The 26,626-nt window shown below is 47.6% G+C and overlaps 2 protein-coding genes across 4 annotated transcripts; both read left to right on the top strand.

The window, feature by feature from the left end:
- The first annotated feature begins 6,437 nt into the window (after positions 1-6,437).
- COMMD3 (COMM domain containing 3) lies at positions 6,438-10,013 on the top strand. Its single transcript, XM_074535075.1, has 8 exons — positions 6,438-6,627; positions 7,513-7,624; positions 7,729-7,792; positions 7,878-7,912; positions 8,224-8,284; positions 8,369-8,425; positions 8,527-8,586; positions 9,638-10,013. Exons 1-8 carry the CDS (start codon positions 6,495-6,497, stop codon positions 9,695-9,697), a joined length of 582 nt encoding a protein of 193 aa, XP_074391176.1. The 5' UTR covers positions 6,438-6,494; the 3' UTR covers positions 9,698-10,013.
- A 1,217-nt stretch (positions 10,014-11,230) lies between these two features.
- On the top strand, positions 11,231-22,117 carry BMI1 (BMI1 proto-oncogene, polycomb ring finger). Of its 3 annotated transcripts, none has more exons than XM_026795155.2 (10): positions 11,231-11,905; positions 16,928-17,061; positions 17,474-17,570; positions 18,295-18,350; positions 18,473-18,523; positions 18,787-18,895; positions 18,994-19,039; positions 19,582-19,680; positions 20,022-20,102; positions 20,188-22,117. In XM_026795155.2, exons 2-10 carry the CDS (start codon positions 16,950-16,952, stop codon positions 20,515-20,517), a joined length of 981 nt encoding a protein of 326 aa, XP_026650956.2. In that variant the 5' UTR covers positions 11,231-11,905; positions 16,928-16,949; the 3' UTR covers positions 20,518-22,117. The 3 variants fall into 3 exon arrangements, with proteins under 3 accessions (XP_026650956.2, XP_074391149.1, XP_074391160.1); XM_074535048.1 differs by lacking the exon at positions 11,231-11,905 and adding an exon at positions 16,258-16,410; XM_074535059.1 differs by lacking the exon at positions 11,231-11,905 and adding an exon at positions 16,515-16,649.
- The last annotated feature ends 4,509 nt before the right edge of the window (positions 22,118-26,626 follow it).

Genomic DNA, 26,626 nt, shown 5'->3' with positions numbered 1-26,626 from the left:
ATTAATTGAGACAAACAAATGCAAAACAAACCAGGGTTTGTTAGGTTACTCTGGGTCTCACAGGGTCATAATTTCAACTAGAACTTTTAACTTGGAACTCTGCAGATGCCTCTGTATCTGAATTCACTCTTGGTGATTTTACTGAGTTGAATAACACATTTGTTTATACATAAAAGCCAAGATTCTAAACTTAGCGGTTCTGTAAATTGTGGCTGTTACAAGATACAAAATATGTGCAGCAAGAGAACACAGAAAATACACTACAAATATTTTTTAAAAAATTAAAAAGGAAAAACCCAAACACAAACCATATCATACTACTTTGATAGGCAGATCTGTTTCAGAGGAGAGGCCTCATTCTGCTCCCAGTAAAGTTAATTAGAGCAACAGCAAGATCCTAAATTACTAGTCCTCTCATCAATATCAAGTTAAGCTTTTATCAATGTAATTTGAAGCAGCATTAAAAGCAATAGTGCTAATTTATAATTGTTGATATTATCAAAGCAAGATCCTTTGCAACCATACATAACTGTGCCAGATTTTTATCACACTATAAAGGTTAACATAAGTGTTACAAGAAACATCAATGAGCTACGTACACTACGTTTGCTTTTGGTTAGATAAGTATGCTTTGTAGTAGTTGATATTCCCTCTAGATAATGGATATGGGCCAGATTCTCTGCTGACACAATGCAATAGAAGTAATTTGAAGGCAGATATGCTGATTCACACTAGCTGCAGATCTAGCCCTAATAAATTTAGATGCAATAAACCATTTTAAGTAAGTCAGTTTCCTAACTATTCCTCAGCCATTCCTCACTGCAGCCAAAAGGAAACTCTGAATGCCAAGGGCTGCAGGACTTTATTTATCAAAGCTTCTTTTAAGGCATCTATGATTTTGGCATGCAAGCCTTGCTTTATGACCAGAATAAAACACTTCCATGAAGCAGCAGGTCTAATTCTAGCAAAAAATGCCACATAGTGCTTGTTCTTGCTGCAATATTACAACATCTGTTTCAACAAGGTTTTTTTTTAAATAAAAACTGTTTATTACACTAGCAGAATTAGATACATTTGCTGCTTGATACTGTGGAACTGTATAAAGAGAATAAAAATTGTTGTATCACGCACCTCTAAATACTGGATTAATAATAACTCACTGTCTGTATTTCTGCTTTTATCTAATTTGATAGGAAACTAAGTGCAGAGCAAAGAAAATCACATTTCTGTTTGTTATATAAATACAAAATTATTTTACATACCAAAATTAGGTGCTGTGCTAAATAACATTTTAGTGTCATGACATTAAACATCTGGAGACAAATACCTGCGCTCCACAGCTTAATTTTCCTTTGAGGTTTATCTATTTTTACTTACATTTCCTGCATGTCAGCTTATAGTAATTACTCTTCTACACACATCTCTAGCACTAATGTGACAGACTGTGAATGCTTCTTGACAATAGAACATAATATCCTCCTCACAGGTTTCCACCAGCAAGGCTACAATCTTACCATCACGTGTATAAACATGTAAAAAGCCTTACTTTAAACATTAACAATTCTCAATTATATTTGGCTTACTGTTAAAATTCACATACAGATTAGACTTTTCTCAATAAATCTGGAAAATAAAGCTAGAAATAAAGAACTTTGGGTACAATGTGTGACATCTGTATCTGAGAGCTGCCTCGATTTTGAAGCATCTGTAAATTATGTTAGATCACTCGAAAAGGAGCAAAAATTTCCATTTAAGACCTGCTTCCAATAAGTGTTGCTTACAAAGACAGAATACCAATATAATAACTAAAAAGCAGTTCCTAGTATTTTTGTGAATGTGACAAACTATTCATCTGTGGCACAGGACTAGAGGTAGAATTACAGCAGTAATTCCAGTAAAGCAGCAGGAATGTTTGTATTTCTCCATCTGACATTAAAGCAGCATGCTCTATGTAGGCCTCATTTGTAAACCTCCACGAATTTAATCAAAGACAAATGAAATGAACAAATGAATGAAACTTTATTCAGAGTTTCATCTGAATAAAGAGCAAACACATGATGTGTTGTATTGCACTAAAAGCTACATAGCTTTATTTCTCTTTTATATTTGTGAAAGAAAAAGAAAGAAAGAGAGCTACTGAAAATTCAGTAAATACAGGACTTTTCTTTAATTAGAATGACTTCAAAATAAGTCAAAACACAGAAAACAAAGCTGCTATCCTGCAGGATGTAGTGTCTAGTACATCACAGTGACTTTGGCTCACATCCACTGATTTTTACATTCTTTTATTACTCAGGTTTTTGCATGATCTTGGGCATAAAGTATGCAAATTATCCCTGTGATTGTTTTTTATTTGGCAAGAAATTATAAAATATGAATTCAAATAATTTTAGAGTTTTGATTTGTGTTTTGATAAAATAAGGAGACTTTTATAATATGTAAGGTTTTCCTGAATTGAAAGAAATCAGAGGAATTATAATGTTTTAAGCACTAGTACTTCTCTGGTTGCCTCTGATCCTGAGTATTTAAATAAGGATTGAAATATCAATAGCTTAAAAGTAAAAGTAAAATGTGAAAGCTTTAGATTTTTTCCTTTTTGTTCCTACAGCCTAGGAATATCTGGCTTCTCTCATGTATGAAGGGAAAATCAGAAGACTTTAAGTTTTTACAAATATAAGATAAAAGCAAGTTGAATAAAGCTAATCAAAAGGCAAATAAATAAGACCTCCTTATTTTTTAATAAATGAATCTCATTCAACTCCAAAAATACTACCTAGTAGAAAAAATGGTTTTCATGTTAAATAGACCAAAAAAGATTAAATACTTGGTAAAAAATGAATTCAACTACTATAGGTTTTATTTTACCGAAATAAAGCAAGTGCTTTCACATATTTAAATAAAAAGCTAAGTTCCTGAACTGTTAATCAGAACTATTTGTAAGCAAACAAAGCATGTTTTATTGAATAGTCCTTGTGTCTAGACAAACAATGCATTTATTGAAATTAATACATACCAAAAATTTCTGAAAGCAAACATTTTCTTTTTAATATGTGACAAGTACTGCATTTTCAGCAATATGAGGACTGCCTACAATAATCATACCAATTAAATAATTCACATAATTGCCTGGTTCAAGGCAGTACTTTATTTAATATACTGCACTTTTGTGCCTGTGATTATGAGAGAAATTTTCCTGGACCTTCTGGCATATGCAGACACCTTTTCTTTATTTCTATGATCATGTCAGTTACTGGTATCTGGATATCATGCTAAAGATATTAATCCAGCAAGAAATAATTTTTGTAGAAAATACTGACTTATCTTTAATGTTCTGAGCTGCTTAAAATATTTTATTCAGAAAAATATATTTTATAATAAAGAAGGCTTGACACTGACTTAAAAGAAAATTCAAGGGGCATTCCATTAATGTGTGGAAGAAACTCTTGGAATTCAGTAATAATTTGGCAGAAAACTGCTGTTAGAATATCATCTTATGTTACTGTCTCTTAACTGAAGAGCAATACACAGATTAAAAAATGTTAATCTCTGAGAGTTTTCAGAAATAATTATGCCAATGTTTAAATTTTATTAATTAGTCCTCTGGAGATGCTAATGATTTCCCTTCATTTTGTTCTATTTGAACTATTTTGTTTTAAGTAACAAAGCTCAAGGTGTAAAAATTACTATCTGGCATGGGCTGAGGTAGTCTGTTTCCCGGATTAATTATTATTCAATATTTATGCATTTCCTTCATAATTTCTTTATTCAATATACAGGTAAGATTTCTCTAGGAAATTTTAATGAACAGCTCTTTAAAATGTGTATATGCTCTAAACAATTAGAAAAATCTCAGAGCAATCTTCCCATCTGAATCCATCTCATGACTTTCTTGGGGGGGAAAAGAAAGAAAAAATGTCAAGCTGAGAGACTGGGTAGAGGACTTGATAATATAAATTTTGTGATGAAATTGTGATGAGAGTTACATGTACTACATAATCTTACAATTACTCTTGAGCAGTTGTTTCGCCTTTAAAGCTGGATGTTAATTTATAGATTTCAATATGCCATAAATGATAATGGGATGTTGAAGAAGAAATTGCTGTAATGTGCAATTGTACCCTGTGTGTTCATTTTAATATATTTTAGGTGGCAACCCTTTTTTAAAGCCCTGGTCTCTTTACCTTTGTAATTCTGCAGCTCAGAACTCTGTCCTCTCCTCCATGTTATGGTTTTTCCTCTCCTCCATTTTATGCTGGCTTTTCTTAGGTATCATGTCTGTATTTGACAACCATACCAAAAAAAGAGAGAAAGCCTTATTTTGTCAGCCCACCTGCCTGTCACCACCACTTTCCTGTTTCTGGGAATGAATAACAAAAAAAAAAAAGACTGGGGCTTCTGTCTGCCAGACTCTGAAGCTTGCAGTTTGTCAATTCAGTGGTATTAATTTTTATGTATCAGGCCAGAGATAGTATTTCAGATTGTATTCCAAAACATTCCATGTTCATTCTGCACAGCATCATGAGGCCTAATATTGTACAGGAGAGTTAGAACTGAGATCCTGCAGCCAGTATGATTTTCCTCTTTACCTCAATTTGGGCACAATTAAGACCTGGGTATATAAATGTGTGTTTTTGTAACACAGTGGCCAGACAACTCACAGGAGGCAGGAAACTGAAGGCAGAACCTTTTGATAGCCTGCATCCATACTGAAGCAGATGCATGCACTGGCTGGGTTTGCCAAAAATGTTAATTAATTAATATCACAAAAATATTAAAATCACCAAAAAAATGAAAAAGAAAATAAGTTGATGGATGATCTCAAATGTAGCACAATTCAAATAAACACAAAAAGGTGTTGTGGTGATATGTGATAAAGTCTAATCTTACCATCTGGGCTAGGACAAAGCTGGAGCTGGCCTCCAAAGCTGGCCCAAGCGTTTATATGGTGGGTTGTAATTAGTGAGAGTGATGGATACAAATTCCAAACAGTTTTTTGGTTAAATTAGCTACCAGTCAATTACCATGAAAGTTCAGAAGAAATTAAATTTTTTGTTCATTTTGGCATTCTATAGATATTATTTTAGAATAATTAATCTGGCAAAGGCCTTTAGCTTTTACTCATATTTTTTTAGGCTGAGTAGCTTTCAGCATTGCATTTCCCTTTAAGAAATGTCCAGCAGAAATGTTTGTTCAATAAAGAATGCCAAGTAACACAGTAACATTCTCGACCATGCAGAATAGAGAAACACAAAGAAAAAAAAGAGATCTAAAACATTTTCTGTACATGAACTCCGAAGGTCATATACATCACGATTAATGATTCATGTAACACACTAAGGCCTTCACCTTTTTTGATTACATCAGTACTAATTTGGTCCTTGGGTGAGACATAACCACACGATATTTCATTGTTTACTTTTAAGTTACTTAAGTAAACTTGAGTATTTTTGAGGATTATGGCAATGTTTCAATACGTAAAAGAATAAAATACTAACACAGAACAAAATGCTAACATTCTCTTGAAGGATTCATTTGATTTTCATGGAATTGTTTTCAGACAGCAGTTGTACACTTTTCCTAAATCACCACAAAAGTCTGTTCTGTCTATCAGTAACTATTTTTTGTACATCAAAACGTTCAAAACCTTTTGCCAAAATTCAACAGCAATCCTGGCTAGAAAATTACTCTAGGACAAAAGGAATTAGTTTAGTAGTAAGTTCACGTTTTAGCTGGCCATAACCACAGGTAAAAATGTGGTTTGATACACAAATCTATAAGCGTGGAGAGAAGGGGGAATATCTGATGACACCCATAGACGTTTCAGAAGCAAAATAACATTCTCTCCTGGAGGGGTGGTCAGGCATTGGAACAGGCTCTCCAGGGAGGAGATGGAGTCACCCTCCCAGGAAATGTCAAAAACCCCGAGCAGCTTGTGGCGCTCGGCTATGCTTGGGAGGGTAAGGTGCTACCCAGGCCAGGGATGGACTCGGCGATCCCGAACGCCTTTCCCAGCCTCGGTGGCTCTGTGATTCCCCGTAACGGAGGGATAAGGCTCTGTTCCGCACGACATTTTTGGGCTGTAAAGCTTCACACCAACACATGCACGTCAGACATCGACTGAGACACAAGCGCTGTAGGGACTCCATGAGATACGAGCACTTTTAAGACTCATTAAGAGCTAATTACCCCCCAAAACACGCCCTGGCGGCGCATCCATCTCCCACGGAAACGGCACCACCTCCCACTGCGAGCCGCAGGGAGCGAGGGGGACACGCGTGGCGAGGGCAGGGCGGCGGCGGGGCCGGGTGGGGCAGGGCGGCGGCCGTGTGAGGGTGCGCGCGCCCCGCGCGGGTTCCGCGGGCGCGCACCGGCATCGGCACCGCCACCTCGCGCCCCGCCCGCGCCCGCCCCGCGGCGGCGGCGGCCCCGCCTCGCGCCCGCGATCAGCTGCGCGCGCGTCACGTGGGCGCGTGTCGAAGGTCACGGCGCCCACAATGGAGCTGTCGCCGTACGCGCAGGGCGGGTGGCGGCTGCTGGGCGACCCTCGCCGCTTCCCCCGCCGCCCGTTCGCCGCCCTTCTCCGCGCCGCCTTCCGCAGCCTCCTGGATGACCCGCAGGCCGCGCTGGGTAAGGCGTGCCGCGGCGGCGGGTGCGGGCCGCGCCGCTCCGCGGGGCGCGCAGGGGGGCGCGGGGCTCCGTGCGTCCCCGCGGATGTCCGCGCGTGTCCGCGCTGCAGCGGGCGCTGTCCGCGCACACCCGCGGGGCGGCTCCTGCCCGCGGGCGGCTCCAGGGTGCCGCTGCGCGGGGTGTCATCGCTAATGCTCGCCCGCTCCGCTAAAGCTCCGCGCTTGTCCCAAGTAAGGGGGGCGGGCCGGGAAGGGTCCCCGCGCGTTCGTGTCCGCGGGCTGGGCCGGGCTGGGCCGGGCGGTGTTCCCTCGCTGCCACCCTGCCGGGCGTTCCGCGCGGGGATGCGTCCCCCGGCAGCCCCGGCCCGAGGGTGCGCGGCCGTGCGATTCATTTTGCGGCGTTAATGACTCCGCCGCCGCCTCCGCGGACCGAGCGAGCCGCCGGTGCCGGGCCGGGGCGGCGGGCGGGCGGTCCCGGTGCCCCTCCCGGCCGGTGGCCCCAGCCCCGCTTCTCGCCATTAAGAGGCTGCTGGGGATCGCGGATGGGGCTCGCAGAGGAAACTGAGGTTTTCCTTCTTTCTTTTTTTTTTTTTTCCCTTTTTTATTTTTTTTTTTAACGGGAAGGAGCTTGGGGGCGGCGGGGCGCCCAGCGCCGCACAGCCCCGCCTGGCACGGCTCGCCCCAGCCGGTGCTTCAGCCCCTCACCTTCCCCTCCGCCTCCTCACACCTTGCCTGTTTGCTCTGTCCTCTCGCTCTGAAACACCAAACGTGTTTCATTTTGACGTTTTTGTGGGAAAGATAGCGTTCAAAGGGCGAGCAGCAGCCTTTGGTACCGTCTGCTGGGGTTTGGCAAATAAGTGTGTCATCAGTAATTCATTTATTTTAGACGATCCAGACCTGAAAGATATTGACCCTACAGTATTAAAACATTGCCATGCTGCGGCTGCAATGTGTATTCTGGAGGCAGGGAAGCAGAATGCTGACATATCTGCTATAAGGTACTCATACTTGCAAGCTACACCTTTTTTCTAGCAGTTGTTACTTAGAAGTGTACTGCTGAGTTTATGTTAACAGAAAACTAATAAATTCTTTTTCCCTGTAGTACGTGCCTAGAAGACTGCAAACTGGATAAAGAGAGAATAGAACAATTTTGCACCGAATATCAGGTTTTTAAACCAGCTTTAGCATATTAATTTTTCTTATTTCATAGTAATTTATTGAACCTAGTAATTTTTTTTTCTCTTGCTTCAGAAAAACAAGGATGCATTGGAAATCCTTTTGGGAAGGTAGGTGAATCACTCAGCAGAGACATGGTTTCACTTACAGTTAGTTTGAAACTGTCCTGGAAAACACTTCTGCGTACTTTAGGTGATTAAAGTAAGTAATATTGTGCCATTAAAAAATAAGGTGCATTTTTAACAGACTCTAGAAAACAGCTATTGAAAATTTTCTTTATTTGAAATTCTACTCTAAAATAACCTTTTAGAACTTCCCAAGAAGCATTACCAGGATCATGAAAAGTTCTTTATTGATGGACAGCTTGAGAAAATGACCTTTTCTTTTAGCATAGAGGACTTGTAACTGTTGTGTCTTCCAGCATAGGCAGATCTCCTCTCCATATAACTGACGTGTCTTGGCGCTTGGAATATCAGATCAAGGTAATTTTAACAGATCAAGGTGTTTCTTTAGTCTGTTTTAATGCTGAGACCTGGATTTTTATATGTTCTTTGTTTTTAATTTAGAACAATCAACTTCATAAAACTTACCAGCCTTCCTATTTGGTGACCTTAAATGTAGAGGTACTGTACTCCCAGCACCCTCAAAGGAAAAAATGCAATTTCAAGATATTTTTTAAATACAATTGACATTGCTGTTTCTTTCCTTTTTTTTCTCCCTTCAGAACAGTGATTCAGGATCACACCCAGATGTTAGTTTTAGTTGTACAATGGAGCAATTACAGGTACTTGTTTCCTTCATCTTTCTGTGCTTAGCCCTAATTGTGGATGTCCATGCTTTTAACAAACTGCCAATCAAAATTAAATAATATACACTATTACTTTAAAAAAAATCCAATACTGGGAGGGTAAGAGAGTTTTCCATAAAGGTTATCCAAGTGTATTTTTACTGTCTTTTCAAATAAAGTTGGAAAGTAACTGGATGCAGTTGCGTGGGGAGTGTTTTACATACGTGCATAAATATTTTGTCTGTTTTCATAACTGTAATCCATATGTATATGTGGGAGGAAACTCATCATTTTCTGAAACTCTGATTTCCCATGCTTTAGAGAAATGATTAAAGAAGCTGGTTCAGTGATTTAAATGTGTCATGATTAAAAATAGAGAAGGAACTGAAGGCTCTTCAGTGTTGTTAATGACATGTAAGAAATGTCCTGAAACAAACGTTGATCTTTGTTTAGCGATTTAAATGTGTAACTGAACAATAGAGGTATTGTAATGCTTGGAAGTGACCAAACTCTGGAGGATCGGGAAGAGGGCTTGGTGGGAGAGGAAAAGCAAGATATTAAAACTTAAGGTTTACACCTCCTCTTTTTAAGTGTGTCTCAAAAGCTGTCCTTTTGTCAGTAATGAGTGTTTCTAGTTGGTTTGCTGGCATAGTGAAATCTGATGTGCTTTGGCTGGAGAATGGTCCTGGTACAAAATTGCACCCAAAATATTTTCAGTGTTTTAGAAATCCATGATGTACCTCAAAGCCGGAAGCAAATGTCAGCATTAGCCATTGTGGCAATACCAGTAAAATCTACATGTAAATAATAATGATCTGTTTTAGGAGAAAATACATTTTAAAGAGTTTTCCTTCAGTTCCCACTTTTCTGACTACGTTGTAAAATACAGAGCTCTTTAATTATTTGCTTGCATTGTTCATCATTTGCAACACTTCTTTGTACTACAAGGTGCTGGTTTCACTTGAGTCTCTGTTTAAAAAAAATACTCTGTTCTTCTAGCTGACCTTTAAAAAATATGCTTATTCTAAGACTCTATTTCATCTCTTAGGACTTAGTGGGAAAGCTAAAAGATGCTGCAAAAAGTCTAGAACGAGCAACTCAGATGTGATTGAAGGAAGGTGTCAGCCTGCTGAAGCATTCTCCTTCCTAAGTGTCTCCTAAATGACAAATGTCTTTCATCTCTTGATGCAAACTGGGGGGGTTTTAAGTCCTTGGATGTGAATTAAATGAATTTTTTTACATCTGCACTGGGTATTCCTTGCTCATGTAATTTTTTTTTTAACTCCTGTTAAATATTTGCTGAACTGTGGTGTCATCAAAGTATTTCTTCTATCTTATTTTGTATATTTTTACAACTGTCACTGCTTATTTTTCTTTGTGATCTAATAAAGGTTTATTTGCGCCTGTTGTGCAATTTCTATGGATGAATTAGCTGTGCCTAAAAGTAAGATGCTAAACGTTAGATCAGCTCAGTGAGGCAAAAGCGCCTTCTTCCCGTGCCGCGGCTGCGGCGCGTTTGCTGAGTCGCCCGCCGCGCTTTGTCACTTGCAGCCGATCTTACATCTCTCCTACGAAGAGAAGCCGGACCCCGGCGCGGGGGGCGAGAGAGGATTCGGTTTAATCTTGTGGAGCCGGGGCGCCTCACGGAAAGCCGGCAGAGTCCGCGGGATGGAGCGGAGCCGGGTGGCGGCTCCGGCTCGACGGCGCGGCTGCTCCCGGCGTCTCCGCTCGCCCCGGGCCGCGCTGCTCTCCGCTCGCTCCCGCCCGCAGCTGCGGAGGGGCTCCGCGGCGCGCTCCGTCCGCACCTGCCGCCGAGGGACAGCGGCCCCGCGGAGGATGCGCGGCGGCGGCCGGTCCCTTACGGCGGAGCATTTTCCTCTCCGCTCCTCAGCGCCCGAGCGACGGGCGGCGTCTTACCCTTGCCGGAGGCGAGCACCGCGCGGGTTTCCCCCGCTCCGGGGCCGCCCGTCCCGCCCGCGGGATGTGCGGACCCCGCGGGACCCCGCGACACCCGCTCCCGCCGCCGCTCGGGGCGGAAAGGCGCCCGCGCGGCCCTCGAGGGGACGCGCTGCCTCGACGGCGGCGGCTCCGCGCGGCTCCGGGCGGGCGCGGCGGGCCGAGGGGCGCGCGGCTGCGCGCACGCGGTGCGGAGGCGCGAGGCCGCAGTGCGGGTGCCCGCGGGGTCCCCGCGCGGCGGGACGGGGCGTGCGGGGGTGGGAGCGCGCAACAAGTGCGCGGAGGGAGGCGAGGGCTGCGCGGGCAGGGCGGCGGGCGGCGTGTGGGGCCGGGGAGCCGGCGGGCTGTGGGGCTGCGGCGCGGCCAGGATGGAGAGGGCAGCGCCGGCCAGGGCGGGGGGCGCGGCGGCTGAAGAGGAGCCGCGGCGCGGGCGGAGGGAGCGCGGAGAAGGAGGGCGGGAGGCGCCGTGGCTGCGGCGGGCGGGAGCCGCGGAGCGGGGCCGGGGGTCGGGGCGGGCGGTGAGGAAAAGGAGGAAAAGGAGGCATCGGCGGCGCGCGGGCGAGCGCGTGCAGGGCCGGGGGGAGGGGAGGGAGGGAGGAAAGGAGGAGGGAGGGAAGGGAGGGGGTGGCGGGCGGGGGAGGGGAGGGAGGGAGCGAGGGGGGAGGCGGAGGGGGAGGAGGCGGCCGGGTTGCGGGATTGGGTCACGGGGAGGCTGCCGGGCCCCGGCGGCAGCGCCGCTAATTCCCAGGCCGCCCTTAAGGAATGAGGCGCCCCACGTGACGCTGGCGGGGCGGGCGAACTCCGAGCCATTTTGGGGACGGTGTCAGTTTCCACTGTGTGCCTTCAGCGTTGCATTCTTCCCTCCTCCGCCCTCCTCCCGCCCGCCCGCCCGCCCGCCCTCCTTCCCTCCCCGGGTCCCCGCCACCAACTATGAAATAACAACAACAATAATACTCGTAATAATAACAATAATAATAAAAGAAGGAACGCGAGAGAGGCCGCGAGGCGGAGCGGGGGGCAGAGGGAGAGACAATGGGCTGGTGGAGAGAGGACCCATCCGGACCGGGGAGACTGTGCGCTCGCAGCGCCTGAGCCGCCCGGGCGGCCAACTCGGAGGGAGCGAGAGAGCGAGGGAGCGAGCGAGAAGGGCCCGCGAGCAGCCGAGGAGACCCGGGCGTTCTGTAACTAAAATGAGCGGAGCGCAGCGGCGGCGGCGGCAATAAGCTTATTGCAATTGACAGCGTCTGCAGTTCATTTCAAGATGGCCGCTTGGCTCACATTCATTTTCTGCTGAACGACTTTTAACTTTCATTGTCTTTTTTGGCCGCTCCGATCATCACCAACCGGCTCCGTTTTCCGGGTACGTATGAAGCGAGGTGTCGTCTTACCGAGGGCGGGGGGCGAAGGGGGCTCGGCGGCGGTTTTCGGCCGGTTTGGGGGCTGCAAAGGGGCGCCTAGGTGTCCCCCGAGCTCTCCGTATGGGAAAAGCGCTGACAGGCTGCTCTAGCCACACACACACATACAGACACGCAGCAGCAGCAGCCTGTGCACTCGCTCGCGTTACGCACCCACATTTGCAAATTTTAGTTCCTTTCTTTCTCCAGACGCCCCCTAAAACCTTTCTGTGCACATGGCCCCCGAGGAGAATATTTATATTTCCCGACCCTGCTGCCAGCCCGGCCCGAGCGCCCTTTGTTTAAAGGCAGATTTTGATTAAACAGGGACGTTCGTGAAATCTGGAGCTGCCTGGGTCAAGTGATTTCAGTCCTCCCCGAAAGAAATGTGTCTGGGGGGGGTTAAAATGTCAGATAATGCACCCATTTTATAGAGACGGAGCCAGTGGGGGGTAGCGATCCTCATGGGGGGGTTGTTAGGCGCCGGGGCACCCAGCAGAAAATGTTATTAACTTAAGTTGGACAAGTACTTCTCTGAAATTGGATGGGTTGTAAGATGGCGGTTCCCAGTTGTTTCCAATGTCTCCTCTTACATTTCTGCTCTAAATGCTGAACTTTAGGGGTTTGTGCCTACTGGGAGAGACAAGGGGTGGTCAACACCGAGAAATAACTTTTTTGGGGGGCAAGGGTAGCACTTTTAATGCGGTCTTGGGGAGCTGGGGCGAGCGGTTTGCTGGAGCCTTTGGAGCAAAGGTGATGTGTCTGCGGGACGCGGAGGGGGGGTGGTGTGTGTGAATTTCTTTTCTCTGGTTGGTATTTTTTTTTACCCTGAGCCCCGGGAAGGGTAAATTTACATGAAATCCTTTGTCAGATCTTAAAGATGTCACGAGTGGGCTCCTCGTGCTGCTTATGGGCAGCACTTGAAAGTTGCTGGTGTTATGTTTTTATAATTGAATGGCCTTGGCAATATATAAAGCGGGATGTTTCTGGGTGTCTGCTGTAAACATTTGCAAATAATCAGGTGAAAATAAGCAAGAAAAAAAAAATCGCATTTCCATAAAAGTGAGGCAGTAACTTTTCAGCCTCTAAAAACTTTGGTTCACGCCTCCACTCTGCAGGAAAGTCGAGGAAAACCTGGGCATGTGTGCCCATTTGCAAACTTGACGCTAAAAGAATTTTTTTGCGTAGTCTGTAGTGGTGAGAGCAGCTTCTGTTGTGGGACTGTCCCTAAGACCAGGGACGTTCAGTACAGTCCAGTGAAACTACTTTGAGTGACTCTGTGCAGCCCGTCCAGGGAACTGAGACTTGTGCTGCACTTCGCCAGAGACACGAAGTCTTGACCTACCTGATCGCTTAGATATTACAAAATTAGCATTTTAGTGTATTTTTAAAAGTAGATAGATTGTGTCTTGCGCCTAGTCCCAGGGAGGTGATTTGAGAGACTGGGGTCCTTTTGCACTCTGTTGCCAATATTCAGGTCTTTTCTCGCTGCAGCGAGTTGCGAAGAGATACTTGAGGTTCGTGTGCCTCCTCTGAATGAACTACTGTCCTCTCCTTTAAAACATATGTGGCCATTCTTAAGCGAAAGAGTAATAACAGGCTCGATAGTACAAGTGGCTCTGGCTGATAATGGGTGAAGATGTAGAATGAAGGCTGCTTTATTCCTGATGAGAGTTTTCCGAGAGGAGATGGGTACAAAGTACACAAACCTACCCGAGCGATGCTTCTGGTTTTTTATGTATGTATTTTCTGTTAGTGACCTGTCGAGCAAGGTTTGATAGCTTATTGCCTTTATGGATTTTTAATAATGTAGCTGATTCTTAGCAGGAGAATGCACTTCTGTTTTTCTTCATTTTGACATAACTTGTTTAAGGCCTCTGTATAATCGGCTGGCTGGCAGTGTTTACTTGTAGCAGGTATTATCCACATATATTTTACGTTTAGTTGTTCCATGTGTCAATGTGTAAATATATATTGTCCTGGCTAAGAGGCTGTTTGTATTTCTGTGAAGTGTTGGCATTCACCGTGCGATCAGCAGGAGCAGAAAAAACATCTGAAAGGGTTTCCCTCGTACCAAGATATTAAACTCAGGCTGATGTAGTAAAATGTGCTGCGTTCATGTTACCTCCCCGCAGGCACAGACACGCGTGTGCCTGTGCGGGTGGCTTTTGGGGAGAAATTAAGTGCCTAGTTCAGCTCGCTGGGGAAAATCACTGATTTTCAAGATAGCTCATAGCACGTTGAAAATGTGCTAACTTTGGGCAATAAATAATCCGCATTTAGGGGTTGCTTCGACAAAACAGGTTTCACGGTTGAATGTAATCCCCCTCCATTTAGGAAGGGGCTTCGCCTGCGTGAAATAAACGCGTTAATGTCTTGAAAGGTTTGTCCCAGTCTGTCAGGGCTGGGAAGGAATTCTCGGTCAGCCGACTTGTGTGACCTCGGTCACTGCTGGGTTTTTTTTTTTGGTTTAGATATTTATGAATTATAAGGTAGTGCCTTGAACAAATAAAACACAGAACCGTGAAAGCTGTCCATGTGTAAGTACCTAAAGGCACTCCAGAGCTGCCGGCTTCAGGGCGCTGGGCTCTTCAGAGAGGCGTGCAGAAACTCCGTCTCTGCCTTTTCTGGGAAAAGCAAAACCCCGGTATCAGTTTAAAAGGAAGAAGCGGAGGGTCAGGGACCCTGGAAGCGACATTTAAACCGCAGTACAATGCAGCGGGGGTCTTGCCTTCCCGCACGGTGCTGGGAACAGCTTTGGGGACCTGGTCGGGCTTCGTGCTTCTGGAACTTTGCTTTTCTTTGTGCTGGCCGGCTATGATTTGATGTTGGGGAGTTTTATCTGCTGTTCACTCAAGGGTTCTCCTGCAGCAACAAGAGAAGTTTCCTGGTCGGGGTCGCTCGTTGGCGCTGTACACACTTCTGACGAATATTGTACCCCTGTCCTGGTCAGTTTGGCTGACGTTCAAAGCTTTTTAGAAACATTACTGTGTTGCCACTTTTTTCCTCCCTTTTTTTTTTTTTTTTTTTTTTTTTTTTTTTTTTTTTTCCTTCTTTCTGCTGCCTTACATTGAAGTTTGCGAGTGGCTGCTCGCATATTGAGCATTCGGTGCTGCGGTGAGAGGTGGCTCGCAAGCTCTGCCTCGGGAGGAGAGGGGACCAGGGGCAGGATTTGGTGTGCCGGGAGCACTGACCTGGGGAAATTAATAGCTTGGAGTGGAGCAACGTTGTTACATTACATTTTTCAGGATCTGGTTGACAGAAAATAATTTACTCTACAATTGACGTGGCTGACAGGGATTTTTCCCTGTGTGTGCTTTTCCCTTTATCTGTTATTCCCTCTCATTTTAAACAGTGTGTATGCATCTAGCGTTGGTGCCAGTGCATGCAATGGGGTTTTATGGGTTTCAGACTATGAAAATGACATTTGTTTTTCACTCTTGTCTCTGCCTTGTGTTGACAAGGTGTTGATTTAGCTTTAGGAATGATCTGGTCACATGGTGCTTCGCATGTTGTCACTAATGTACCGTTTTAAGTCGGTTTGGGCTTTTTCCCCCTTCTCGGTGAGCTTTATTGCTGAAAAGGGGGGTTACTTGAGTATCCGGAGACTCGTTTTCTCCCGTCCGAGCACCTTACTCTGGTGATGCAAATCTCTTTTACACCTTTTGCAAAACTTTGCACCGCGCTTGCCTCGTCCGCGGGATGATTTTCAAACAAGCGTCAAAAGGTGGGAGAAGGAAAGAAAGAGAGAAAAAGAGCTGGGGGTGAGAGAGAGGTAGGAAGGAGAAAAGCGAGGAGAGCAGAGAAGGAGGGAGCGGGGATGCCGGCGCGGTGGAGCGGGAGCTGGGGCTCGGCACCCCACTGGCGGGGCAGGGGGCTCGGTCCGGGAGCGCGGCGCGGTTCTGCTCGCCGGAGGGAGGGAGCGGAGGGGGAGAGGAGCTATCTCAGACCAGCTCCTCGTACCGAGTCGACGTGGAGAGAGGCCCCTGAGAGGATCCGAAATGGCCGAGGCTCGGGAGGAGCCTCTGGCACTCGCCGCCGCCAGGCTGAGACCCCGAAGCCTGGGGCCGCCCCCGCCGGCCGGGCCGCCCCGCACCGCGCCCGGGCACCCTCGGGCTGTGCCACCCGACCCCGCCCGGGCCGCTCCCGCCCTCCCCCTCCCCTCCCTTCGCGGCCGGGCTCCCAGACCCCCGCGGGCTCCTCGGCTCCTCCACCCCCAGCGCCAGCCCCCGGGCCCCGCGTCCCACCCCCTGGCCCGGCCCGGCCCGGCCCGGCCCGCCCCCCCGGCCGCCCCCCGCCCGGCTCTCGTGTGTTCCCAGCGGTGGCAGGATGCCAAGTGTAAGTGTAAGTTGCTATAGCAACCCCCTCGGAGAGCGGAGCAGATCCGGATCGGCACCGAGCCGCAGCGGCAGCCGCCCGGACCCCCCCGGCGGGCCGGCCCCGCCGCCCCGGTGCCCGGCCTCGCTCCGAGGTGCGTGTGTCCCCCCCCCTCCGTCCCTCCCCCCGCCGCCCCTCCCCGCGCTCCGGAAATGCCAGGGCAGCCGCACCGGGAGGCGCTGGTTCCCCTTTGTGCTGCTCGCCGGCAGCCCGGTGCCCGCCGTGTCGCCCCCGGAGCTCCCCGCCGCATCGCCGCCGAGCCGCCCGCGCAGCCCGAGCCGGCCGGTGCCGCCGCGCCGCGGGAATCGCCCGTGCCCGCCGGGGAACGGCGCGGTGGGTGCCGCGGAACGACCGCCCCTCCGCGGGGCTGCGCCCAGGCCGGCCCGGGGCGGTGCGGTGCGGGGACGCCCCGCCGGCCTCGGGACCGGCCCTCGCCCGCCACCCGGCCCCGCGCCGCCGCCGCCGCCTTCGTCTTCCGCGCTCGGTCTTCCTCTGCGCCGGGGGATGCGATGCGATGCACGGGGGAAGGGGATGCGCCGGACCGCGGCACCTGGGACGCCGCCGCGCTTGGCCCCGCTGACCGGTCCTCTGTGTGTGCGTGTGTCTTTCAGAGCCGCTCCTCGCCACGCCAAAATGCACCGAACAACCAGAATCAAAATAACCGAGCTAAACCCCCATCTCATGTGCGTGCTCTGCGGCGGGTACTTCATTGATGCAACAACCATCATAGAGTGCCTCCACTCCTGTAAGTACGACCGGGCGCTCCGCGTTTTTCACCCGCCGCTTCCCTCCTTTCCCGACATCCCGGGAACACACACGAAAAAAAAACAAATCCTCCCAAGCCCAAACCCCTCGAGGGGCTCGGGACCGACGCCCTCCTCCTCCCCGACGAGAGGGGAAGTAGGTGTTCCAGCCGCGGTGCAGATTTTCTGAGGACAGCCCTACGGTCTTTGTTAAAGTAATATTATATGTGCCATAAGCGTCTCCTTTTCATGGTAATTGCAGCTTATTTGGGTAGTTGTTTAGCTTAAGCAGCGTGTTGCTGACAATGGACGATTTGCTCTAGCTTGCATAGTTTAGAAAATCGCACCTTTATGTATGCATATCTGAGCGGCACCTAGGAGCATCACTAAAAGCCTGTGGTGTTTGACTTACAGTTTGTAAGACCTGTATCGTGCGTTACTTGGAGACCAGCAAGTATTGTCCTATCTGTGATGTCCAAGTTCACAAAACTCGACCGCTTTTGAATATAAGGTAGGAGAAAGTTGGGAAGTGCGCATTGCATCTCTGTATCTCTGTTTTGGCTTTATGTGAGGAGACCAGCAGTAGTCGGTGTCAATGTTATCTCTTCGTCTGCAATTTAAATCTGAAAGGGCTTGTCAATTTACAAGCTACCTCGTGTGTATGTGGTCTCTTTGGAGTTTCTTCACTGATTGAAACTGAAGATGCCTCTAGATGTTTTTGTTGGCCTATTTTAGCATAGACCAGTCATTGATGCCTCTTCCCTCTCCCGCATTCTGCTGTACCATCCGATAGTTCTTGCCCCTACTTTCTGTATCTCCAAGACATTCATCACTCCAACCACAGCTCCTAGTCATGAAAACTCCTGCTGCAACTTTCCAAATTAAGAGGCAAAAAGCCTTTAAAATATCATTTGCCTTTCAGAAACATTTTTGTTGTCAGCACTGCATTTTGCTCTCTGCACTTTCTAGGAAGGACAAGAAGATTTAAGGCCTTCCTTCAGTCTGAGAGACTTCTTTTTCAGTTGTGGTAATATGGATGAGTTTTGGTTCAGAGTGGTATTTAGAGCAGGGTTAGTTTGATTACAAGGTCCTGTAAGTTAACTTTTTATGACTGGCCTCCCACTTTGTAGGAGATGCCTCATTGTTGTGAAAGTTTATAAGTGAAGAGCTGCCATTTGGATTAAAATATCGCTTCATCTGCTTAATTTTATGTTGTGGGGTTGTTCTTCTTCCAGGTCAGATAAAACTCTCCAGGATATTGTATACAAGCTAGTACCAGGCCTTTTCAAAAGTAAGTAGTTAAATCAGGTATTTTATTAAGAGCAGAAAAACCAAACCAGAGCCGCTATCCTTTATCAATACCGTGAGTTACAGAGTAACTACTAAAAGAAAAATATATGCTTTTCCATCTAGATGAAATGAAAAGAAGAAGGGATTTTTATGCTGCTCATCCGTCGGCTGATGGTAAAACCTTCTCGTTTGCAACTTTAATATGTGTGGCATTGAGCTGGGTGTTTTACTGTTTCCTTTTTAACTTACAAGTGATGTATTACCGTCACAGTATTTTAAGAAGTAAAGTCAGCATAATAAAAGTTTATTGTTTTAACAGTCAGGTAGCTTTCATTCATTATCTTACTGTGAAGATTTTTTTTTTGTTGTTATTGAGAATTGCAATTCTTCCTGATTTGAATTTCAAAATGTAAATTATTGTGGAAATTTTTGTGCAGCTGCCAATGGCTCTAATGAAGACAGAGGAGAAGTAGCTGATGAAGACAAAAGAATTATAACAGACGACGAGATAATAAGCTTATCCATTGAATTCTTTGACCAGAATAGGCAAGTTCCAGAATGGCAAAATTTTGTAATTTTATGTTTACCTTTTTGATAGCACCTGTATTTATTATTTGTAGTAATTGTGTAATTTCTCCTCACAGACTGGAGCGAAAAGGAAATAAGGAGAAAGAAAAGTCAAAGGAAGAGGTAAATATCTTTCCTTTACTCCAGGGGAAACATATCACACACACACACATCTTTGGGGCAGGTCTGTAGCTGAGAAAAATATGTAGGTATGTGTGTCTAGAATAAAGGAAGCACACCTCCTATCATGGCACTAGGTACAGAAGAGGTAAAACATTTTCAAACAGCTGTATATGCAGGCAACTTTTAAAAATTCAAAATACCCACAGTATTATTTTTAAAGCAGAATCTGATTTTTCGTCAAAACTTGGGAAAAAATATTCAGTAATTTATTAAAAAATAATATGTATTGCGTATGTACCCTAACAAATAATTCATATGTAAATATTTGTATTATATTTAATTAGTTACAATTTTAAATTACTTTCTCTAGAACTGTAATTTGCTGCTTTTTTTTGATGTGCCCTCCAAGACAGCAGGCATTGTTACATTACAGTAGATAATTTAGTAAGGTGCACTTTTTTCAACATGAAATACTGGAATACAACGTTGGTGGGAGTACTCATACATTGTCAGTAGACTGACTTTCTTTACTGTGCCACTAGGTGAATGACAAAAGATACTTGCGCTGCCCAGCAGCAATGACAGTGATGCATCTAAGAAAGTTCCTGCGGAGTAAGATGGATATACCTAACACTTTCCAGGTACCCATGGGGAAAGAGTGGTTGGTTTGTTTGTTTGGGGTTTTCGGGGGTTGTTTTTGGTAGGACTCATTTTTCTCATTACAGCCAGTCCCAGCAATTGGAAACAGCCAAGTATTTCTGGTGTGTGCTATACATTATTTGGTTTATTTTTTAAATATCTGTCTGTAGAGTTTGGTGGCATTGTAATTTTTTCAGTGCTGTAAATACCAAAGTATTAAGAAATTGTTCCTTGATGTATTTGTGATATCTGTGACAGTGGGGCTGCTTTTACCTCAGAGCAGTCGTGTGCTAGGGGTAAGTGCCTGGATGCTCCTTAATGCAAGGGTTCATATCTTGAACAGATTGATGTGATGTATGAAGAGGAGCCTCTGAAGGACTACTACACCCTAATGGATATTGCCTACATCTATACCTGGAGGCGGGTGAGTATTTCCAGTGTGCCTCCCGGGAGGGGGCAGGCCATGGCCTGGCCAGGGCACTTACCAGGGTCTCCCCTTTGCTTTGCAGAACGGGCCTCTGCCCTTGAAATACCGGGTCCGACCCACTTGCAAGAGGATGAAGATCAGTCACCAGAGGGAAGGCTTGAATAATAGCGGGGAGCTGGAAAGTGACTCTGGGAGCGACAAGGCAAGCAGCCCAGCAGGAGGCATCCCCTCCACCTCCTCCTGTTTGCCCAGCCCCAGCACACCAGTCCAGTCTCCTCACCCCCAGTTCCCCCACATCTCCAGCACCATGAATGGCACCAGCAGCAGCCCCAGCAGTAACCACCAGTCCTCCTTTACCAACAGAGCTCGGAAAACATCAATAAATGGCTCCTCAGCCACTTCATCTGGTTGATGTGCCAACCAGGCTACCACCCTCGCCCCTCCTTTATATAGGTCTCTCCATGCCATTACAGCTTTATAGATGCTAATCCATGTGACTATCATCCAAATTGCTTTCTTTTGTAGTAACACTGAACTTGGCTATAAAAGGCGGACTAGGTGACATTCAGGATGGACGTTATTGGAAACGCAAGATTGAAATGTAAATTTTTCAGAGGACTGGGAAACAAACGAAAGTTACACCTTCACCTGTTCTGAATGATGTGGAGTTGTTTCTGTCTCCATCATCTGGAGCCAGGAGTCTCCAGAAGTCAATACAAATCCTGGGAAGTAGTTTGTTAATCCAGACTAACTCCTCCATTGCATTCTCTTCGATTGTTATTGTTCTTATACTGTTTTGTGAACCTGTAGAAAGCAAGTGCTTTTTCATCTTGAAATCCAACAAAATTGAAAGAATATGCATAGAAAAATGCATATATGTAGCCATGTCACTGTGAATAACAATTTTTGCGTATTAGCCATTTTGATTCTTATGTTGCATCTTTTACTTCTCTGTTGCTGCGCAGAACCGATCAAAAGAAAACTTCAGTTTTACAATCTGTATGCCTAAAAGCGGGTATTACCGTTTTATTTACTGACTTGTTTAAATGATTCGCTTTTGTAAGAATCAGATGGCATTATGCTTATTGTACAATGCCATATTGGTATATGACATAACAGGAAACAGTATTGTATGATATATTTATAAATACTATAAAGAAAATATTGTGTTTCATGCACTCATGATATGGTTGTTAAATTTCTAAACAGGTTCGACCCTTGCAGATGCCGCCTGTTTGAGCTTTGCTCATACTGCAAGAAACACGTTGTGTGTGAGAGCTACAGTATTGGGGAAGCACATTCAAGTCTCTGATAACCTGGAGGCAATTGGCAATCTTAAAAGAATTTTACTTGCTTTGTCTTTTTTTTTTTTTTCTTCCAAGTGGAGTATTTTTACTTTACCAAATGTTGAAGTGATACAGTGAAAAAAAGAAATCAAGAGACATGGAAGTTTTAGACCTGTTTGATTACCTTTTTATTATTTGGTGTGGTGGGACTGTGTTTCTAAAAGCACATGGAATCATTATAGAAGCCATAAACTGTTTGATATAAATTTTAAGGAACCAGCAAGTGGCTGGATGAAGGCATTTTATCTAAATTTGTTTTAATATATATGTATATGGTACAGTACTAACTTCATTAAAATTTAACTGGTACTTTAATATTTCAAATAAATTGTGGAGAATGCCTTCTCTTTAATGGCCTGCAAGTAGGTGCATTTTATTAGAGGCTTCTATGGGTGGGGTTTTTTCAATAGGAGGAACTTTTCCACCATAAAGTATGAACAGCCCAGAACACTTTTCAGTTTGTGCTTTGCTTTGGTCGAACTTTGTGTGTGCTCATCACCCATCAGTTATACATTTGTGAGGGTGTTTATTCTATATGGATATTGTTTCATGTTTGTACGGAAAAATTGTAGTTAAACATTTCATTGTCTCCAGTCTGCAAAAGAAGCACAATTCTTATTGCTTTGTCTTGCTTATAGTCATTAAATCATTACTTTTGCATATAAATTGCTGTTACTTGTCCTGCTTGTTTTTATAGACCAGGTGATTGCAAATCCTCCACAAGGTTATTGCTTATTGATGTATATGTCTTGTTAAACAAGAGTTGATATTTTTTCCTGTAGTAAACATGTACAGTTCAATTTCAACAGTAAAAACTTCAGTTTTATATACACGAATAACTTTCATTTATAGCTGATCAAAGAAATAAACAAATAAAAGGGATAATTCATTGAAAAGTAGCAAATTACCTCTGTTGATAATGTGGTGTTAAAGGACAAACATATTGTTCTCATGGGAAGTAATTCTGGGTGTACCAAAGATTTTAGTAAACAGTACAGTATGGCACACTAAAATAACAAAGGGAGGAAAAAAAACCACCTAGAAATTGTAGTGATTTGTTTTGGTTGCCTGTCTTGAAAACATTTGCTGTTCTTTATTTGACCCCGATTTATTATTGAAAATAAGCAAATGGTTCATCCTCACATCCCAGGCAGCCACAGGTTTTACCTCCTCTCTGTTCAAACTTAGCCCCTGTTAAGCTGCACTGCCCGGGAAGGGAAGAACTTGATTTTTCTGATGGCAAGTGCAATGTTCTGCCTGTGCTACCCTGGATTACTTTTAAGGCTTCAGTGGAACTAAATATGTTTTAATAGAAAGATACCTTTCAATGTGACCGAATGTCTATCTTGGCACGATTCCCTCAGCTACATGCGTGAATCACACTGTACTGGTTGAATTATTTCACCCAAAAAACAGCTCTGAACCTGCAGCAGAGGCTTACACGTTAGCACACTGATCAAAATGTGCTTAATTTTACTCGAAATAGCAGTTAATCACTACTTCTAGCAGCAATACGGAGCTAATCTCGGTCTTTGTGGAGTGCCCTTGAAGCACTCGGCAGTGAAACAGGAGTTGGATATTTCCCTTCGAGGTTTACTAAGCTCTTATAGTATTTTCGACCTCTCCCAATTTGACATCTCCTGTCTGAACAAGAACAAACGCTCTAGTAGCTCTCTTGCCGAGCTGCAAAAGCTGCCGAGGATGTTTGTGCTGCCATGTGAAACTTTTGTTTTGCTGCTGGCCCTGCGCAGATGGCACCGCGATGCTTATATACTGCTAAGCACAACTGGGAGGACGATCAAAGATAGCATCTTGGTGCTCTACTTGTGAAGCTGCTATGTCAGCTTTCCCGGTTTCACAATATTTTCCTTTGCATATACATAGTGACAGGTTTTCCTTTCACATGTACCTAAATTCTCCCTGAAATGAAAGAAATCTCCGCTCGGTACTTGTAAGAGGAGTCTTTTCATTATCCGACATTGCGTTTGTATAGATGTTGGGATAAAGGCGAAGTCTACTGCGTTTTCCTGAGCTTGTTCAACAAGCAATCTGGTCAAGGGTAGAGGCAGGAGTGGTCTGTGCCGGCTGGAAAAGGATGTTTTTCTGCCTTCATCCGACCAAATTTTCCGCCCTGGTTCAGCTGTCTGCAGTTCCAAGCAGCGCTTTTGTGTCCGGCACGAATGGGGATCCAGCCCCAGGGAAAGCAACAGAGAGGAAGCATGAAAAGCCCCATACGCTTCTGGAGAAGACGGGCAGAAACAGGGAGACGGAATGCAGAAATGTGCCGGGAGAGAAAGAGGAGCATGACGAGCTTGCTGAGCCGCGATGGTTGTCCCCCAGCACTGACCATTTCTCCCAACAACCTGCGCCCATGCCTTCCAGAAAGCCGACGCTGGCGGGCGGGTACCGCCGGCAGATTTCCGACACCGGCGGAGTCCCGTGGGCAGGAGAGGGAAGCGGCGGGCGGCGGCGCCGGTAACCCGGGCAGCACCGGGGGAGCTCCAGGAAACACCGTGAGAAAGCGATGCTCCCCCATAGAAACCCGACGGCGGAGGCAGCGGCAGCGGCCAGCGCCCTTCCCGACCAGGCGATACCTTTGGTCCTCTGGCCGCGGCCGCCGGGCCACCGCCGTCCCCTCCGTCGTCGCACCGCTGCCCAGGAGTCGCTGGGGATTTTCAAAGCGCGCCCAAAGCGAGTCTTCCATAGCCGGTACCGGGGCGAACTCTCCTTCCTTCCTTCCGCCACCGCCAGCCCTGCGCCTCTTTTCCTTCGCCGCGGCCCCGAACCGCCGGTTCCTCAGCCCCGGCGACAGACTGCTCCTGCCTTCCAAACATCACTTTTGGACTGTTCATCTCTCACCACGCAGGAACTCCTGCAGTTCCGATCTTTGCCACCAAACTGGCTGACGAGGATCGGGTTGTCTCGTCGTGCCGGGCTCCGATTTCTGGCCCCGGAACGGGCGGGCGGCGGCGGCCCCACCGCAGGCACCGCAGCGGGAGGAGGCGGCGGCGGCCCCGCCGAGCACCTCGCGCCCTCCCGATTTTAAAACGGTGAAATTCTGAGACAGTGTTTACTCAGATAAGTGTTTCCTGTTTCCGCTGTTAATTTTTAACGTTCTTGCTCCTACTCTGGGTACTTGAAACGGATTTCCTTTATTTTACTATAAACAGTTTATTTTTCATCTTTTGTGCCCTTCTCTTACCCGGAGGACGCCTGGAGAAGAACCTGTCCTCACCTCCCAAGGGCTGCGGATCTCCGCTTTCTGCAGCTCAATGTCGTTGCCCCGTTCCCGGAGCTCCGACCCACAGTTGATTTGTGTTTTATTAACTCGAGGATGGCAAGGATTCTGGCAGCGAGGATTTTTTCCAACTCTGGCTCCTTCACTCGCTTTCCCCGCGACCGACAGAGGAGTCCCGCCAGGAGAACAGAAACACTCGTAAAGCCCGGTGTGGACCAGGCAATTCTCGATCTCGCCGTCTTTGGGGATGGGATATTTGTATTTATTTAACAGTGATGATGTGGGTTAAAGAAAAAAAAAATAATGTCAGCAACGGGTAGAGCACGAAGGACACGTAACATCCACGGCAAAGGAGGTTTTCCTGCCGGGGTTGGGCGCGGAGAGGGACTTTCATGCCCGCTCGCTGCCGCGAAGCCGCGGCCGCGACGGGCAAGACAGCGGCAGTCACGGGAAAGGCCGTGAGTGGCGGTGCCGGGGCGGGCGCTGCCCCAGGGCTGCGAGGGGCCCGCGGGCCTCCCCGCCGCCGGGCGGGCGGCCGCTGCCCGCCCCGGGAGCCCAGCCGGGAGCTGCGCTTCTGCTGCGTTTGTCTCCGCGTCGCCTCCGCCGGTGGGAACGCGGCTCCTCGGGCCGGCGTGGAAACGGGGCGCTCGGCGCCGCCCGTGCGGCGGGCGCGGCCGGGCCCCCGCGGGCTGCCCCTCACGGGCGGGCCGCCCCGCTGCGCGCCCCCCGCGCCCGGCAGAGGCCATCTTGCGCCTGCGCACCTCTCGCGCCCGCGGAACTTCCCTCGCGCCGCCAGATTCGAACGGGGCTGCGCGGAGCGGGACCCGTGGGGGACCCGCCGGCCGCTCCCGCCGCGCCCGGGCCCCGCCAGCGCCGCCCCATCGGCCTCCGCCGGCGGCCGCGGCGGGTGCACCGTCGTGCTTTTGGCAGCCCTCGGGCCGTGTCCAGTCCGGCCGGGGTGCGGCGGGCACGCCTGGCAGGCGGCACCCCCGGCCGCAGCCGCGCTACGCTGAGGTGCGGCGGTGCCGCCGCAGGCTCCGCACCGTGCCGCGTCCAGTCTGCCTTCACCCGCCCCCTGGCCTTTGGGGTGCTCCAGCCAGCCCGGGCATTTGGGAATGTGCGCAGCGGGACGGGAGCGTTCCGGGTTTTCCAGCTGCGGGGCGCCGCTGTCCTGTATCCCCGTTCGCCCTGCCGCAAGCACACGGCCTCCCGCTGAGGGTGGCCGGCACCGGCCCTTCCCGGGGCACCGTGGGGCCTCGGGGCGAGCCCACCTCCCCGAGGGATAGGAGGGGGTCGCGGTAGCCATTTGGCGTATCTATTTTCATGGCCCGCAGCTGAATATCGCACCTCGGCTAGAGAGACAAAGGGCTGTATGTTTCTATCGCCGGGGACCGGCAGATGCCTTCCCCCTTCCGAACGCCGATACTCTCCGCGGTGTGGAGGGGTGCATTTTCCGGGAGCGGCCGGGTGAGAACTCCGCGGTGGCAGGGAGGCACTTTCCAATAGCAGAGGCTGCCAGCTGCCCTTCCCTCCCAGCACCCGCCGCCGGGCTCCGCGGCCTCGCTGCCTCTCGGCAGCCGCATCTCCGGTGGAGGAGGCCGAGGCCGGGAGGAGCCGCCTGGCATCCTGGGGCCTCGGCTGAGCGCAGAAGTTCCAGGCACTGCTGCCAGCGGTGACATTTCTTACTCCTCTTTCTCCATGTGCTGGGGATGCTCGAGAGTTGCCTTCTCAACGAGGCATTTTGTAATCTGTGAGACAACATCATGCAGCTGATGGAGGCCTCCAAGGTGGACTGAGTCTACCAAAAAAAAAAAAAAAAACAAACCCAAACCAAAACCAAAACGAACAAAAACGTTCCCCCAAAACTCAAACACAAAAAAAAAAAAAAAAAAAAAAAAAAACCACATAATCCCCACACTCCACTAAAGAACCCCCCA

Source organism: Zonotrichia albicollis, chromosome 1 (assembly GCF_047830755.1).
Source record: "Zonotrichia albicollis isolate bZonAlb1 chromosome 1, bZonAlb1.hap1, whole genome shotgun sequence".
NCBI lineage: Eukaryota > Metazoa > Chordata > Aves > Passeriformes > Passerellidae > Zonotrichia > Zonotrichia albicollis.
This window is presented reverse-complemented; position numbering and strand designations above follow the sequence as displayed.

Excerpts from the sequence above, each read along its gene's own strand:
- COMMD3 (XM_074535075.1), top strand. The coding sequence starts at position 6,495 with ATGGAGCTGTCGCCGTACGCGCAGGGCGGGTGGCGGCTGCTGGGCGAC. Across the intron at positions 6,628-7,512 it reads TGACCCGCAGGCCGCGCTGG|ACGATCCAGACCTGAAAGAT; the intron begins GTAAGGCGTGCC and ends CATTTATTTTAG. Across the intron at positions 8,587-9,637 it reads GTACAATGGAGCAATTACAG|GACTTAGTGGGAAAGCTAAA; the intron begins GTACTTGTTTCC and ends TTCATCTCTTAG.
- BMI1 (XM_026795155.2), top strand. The coding sequence starts at position 16,950 with ATGCACCGAACAACCAGAATCAAAATAACCGAGCTAAACCCCCATCTC. Across the intron at positions 18,896-18,993 it reads GAATTCTTTGACCAGAATAG|ACTGGAGCGAAAAGGAAATA; the intron begins GCAAGTTCCAGA and ends TTCTCCTCACAG. Across the intron at positions 19,040-19,581 it reads AAGAAAAGTCAAAGGAAGAG|GTGAATGACAAAAGATACTT; the intron begins GTAAATATCTTT and ends CTGTGCCACTAG.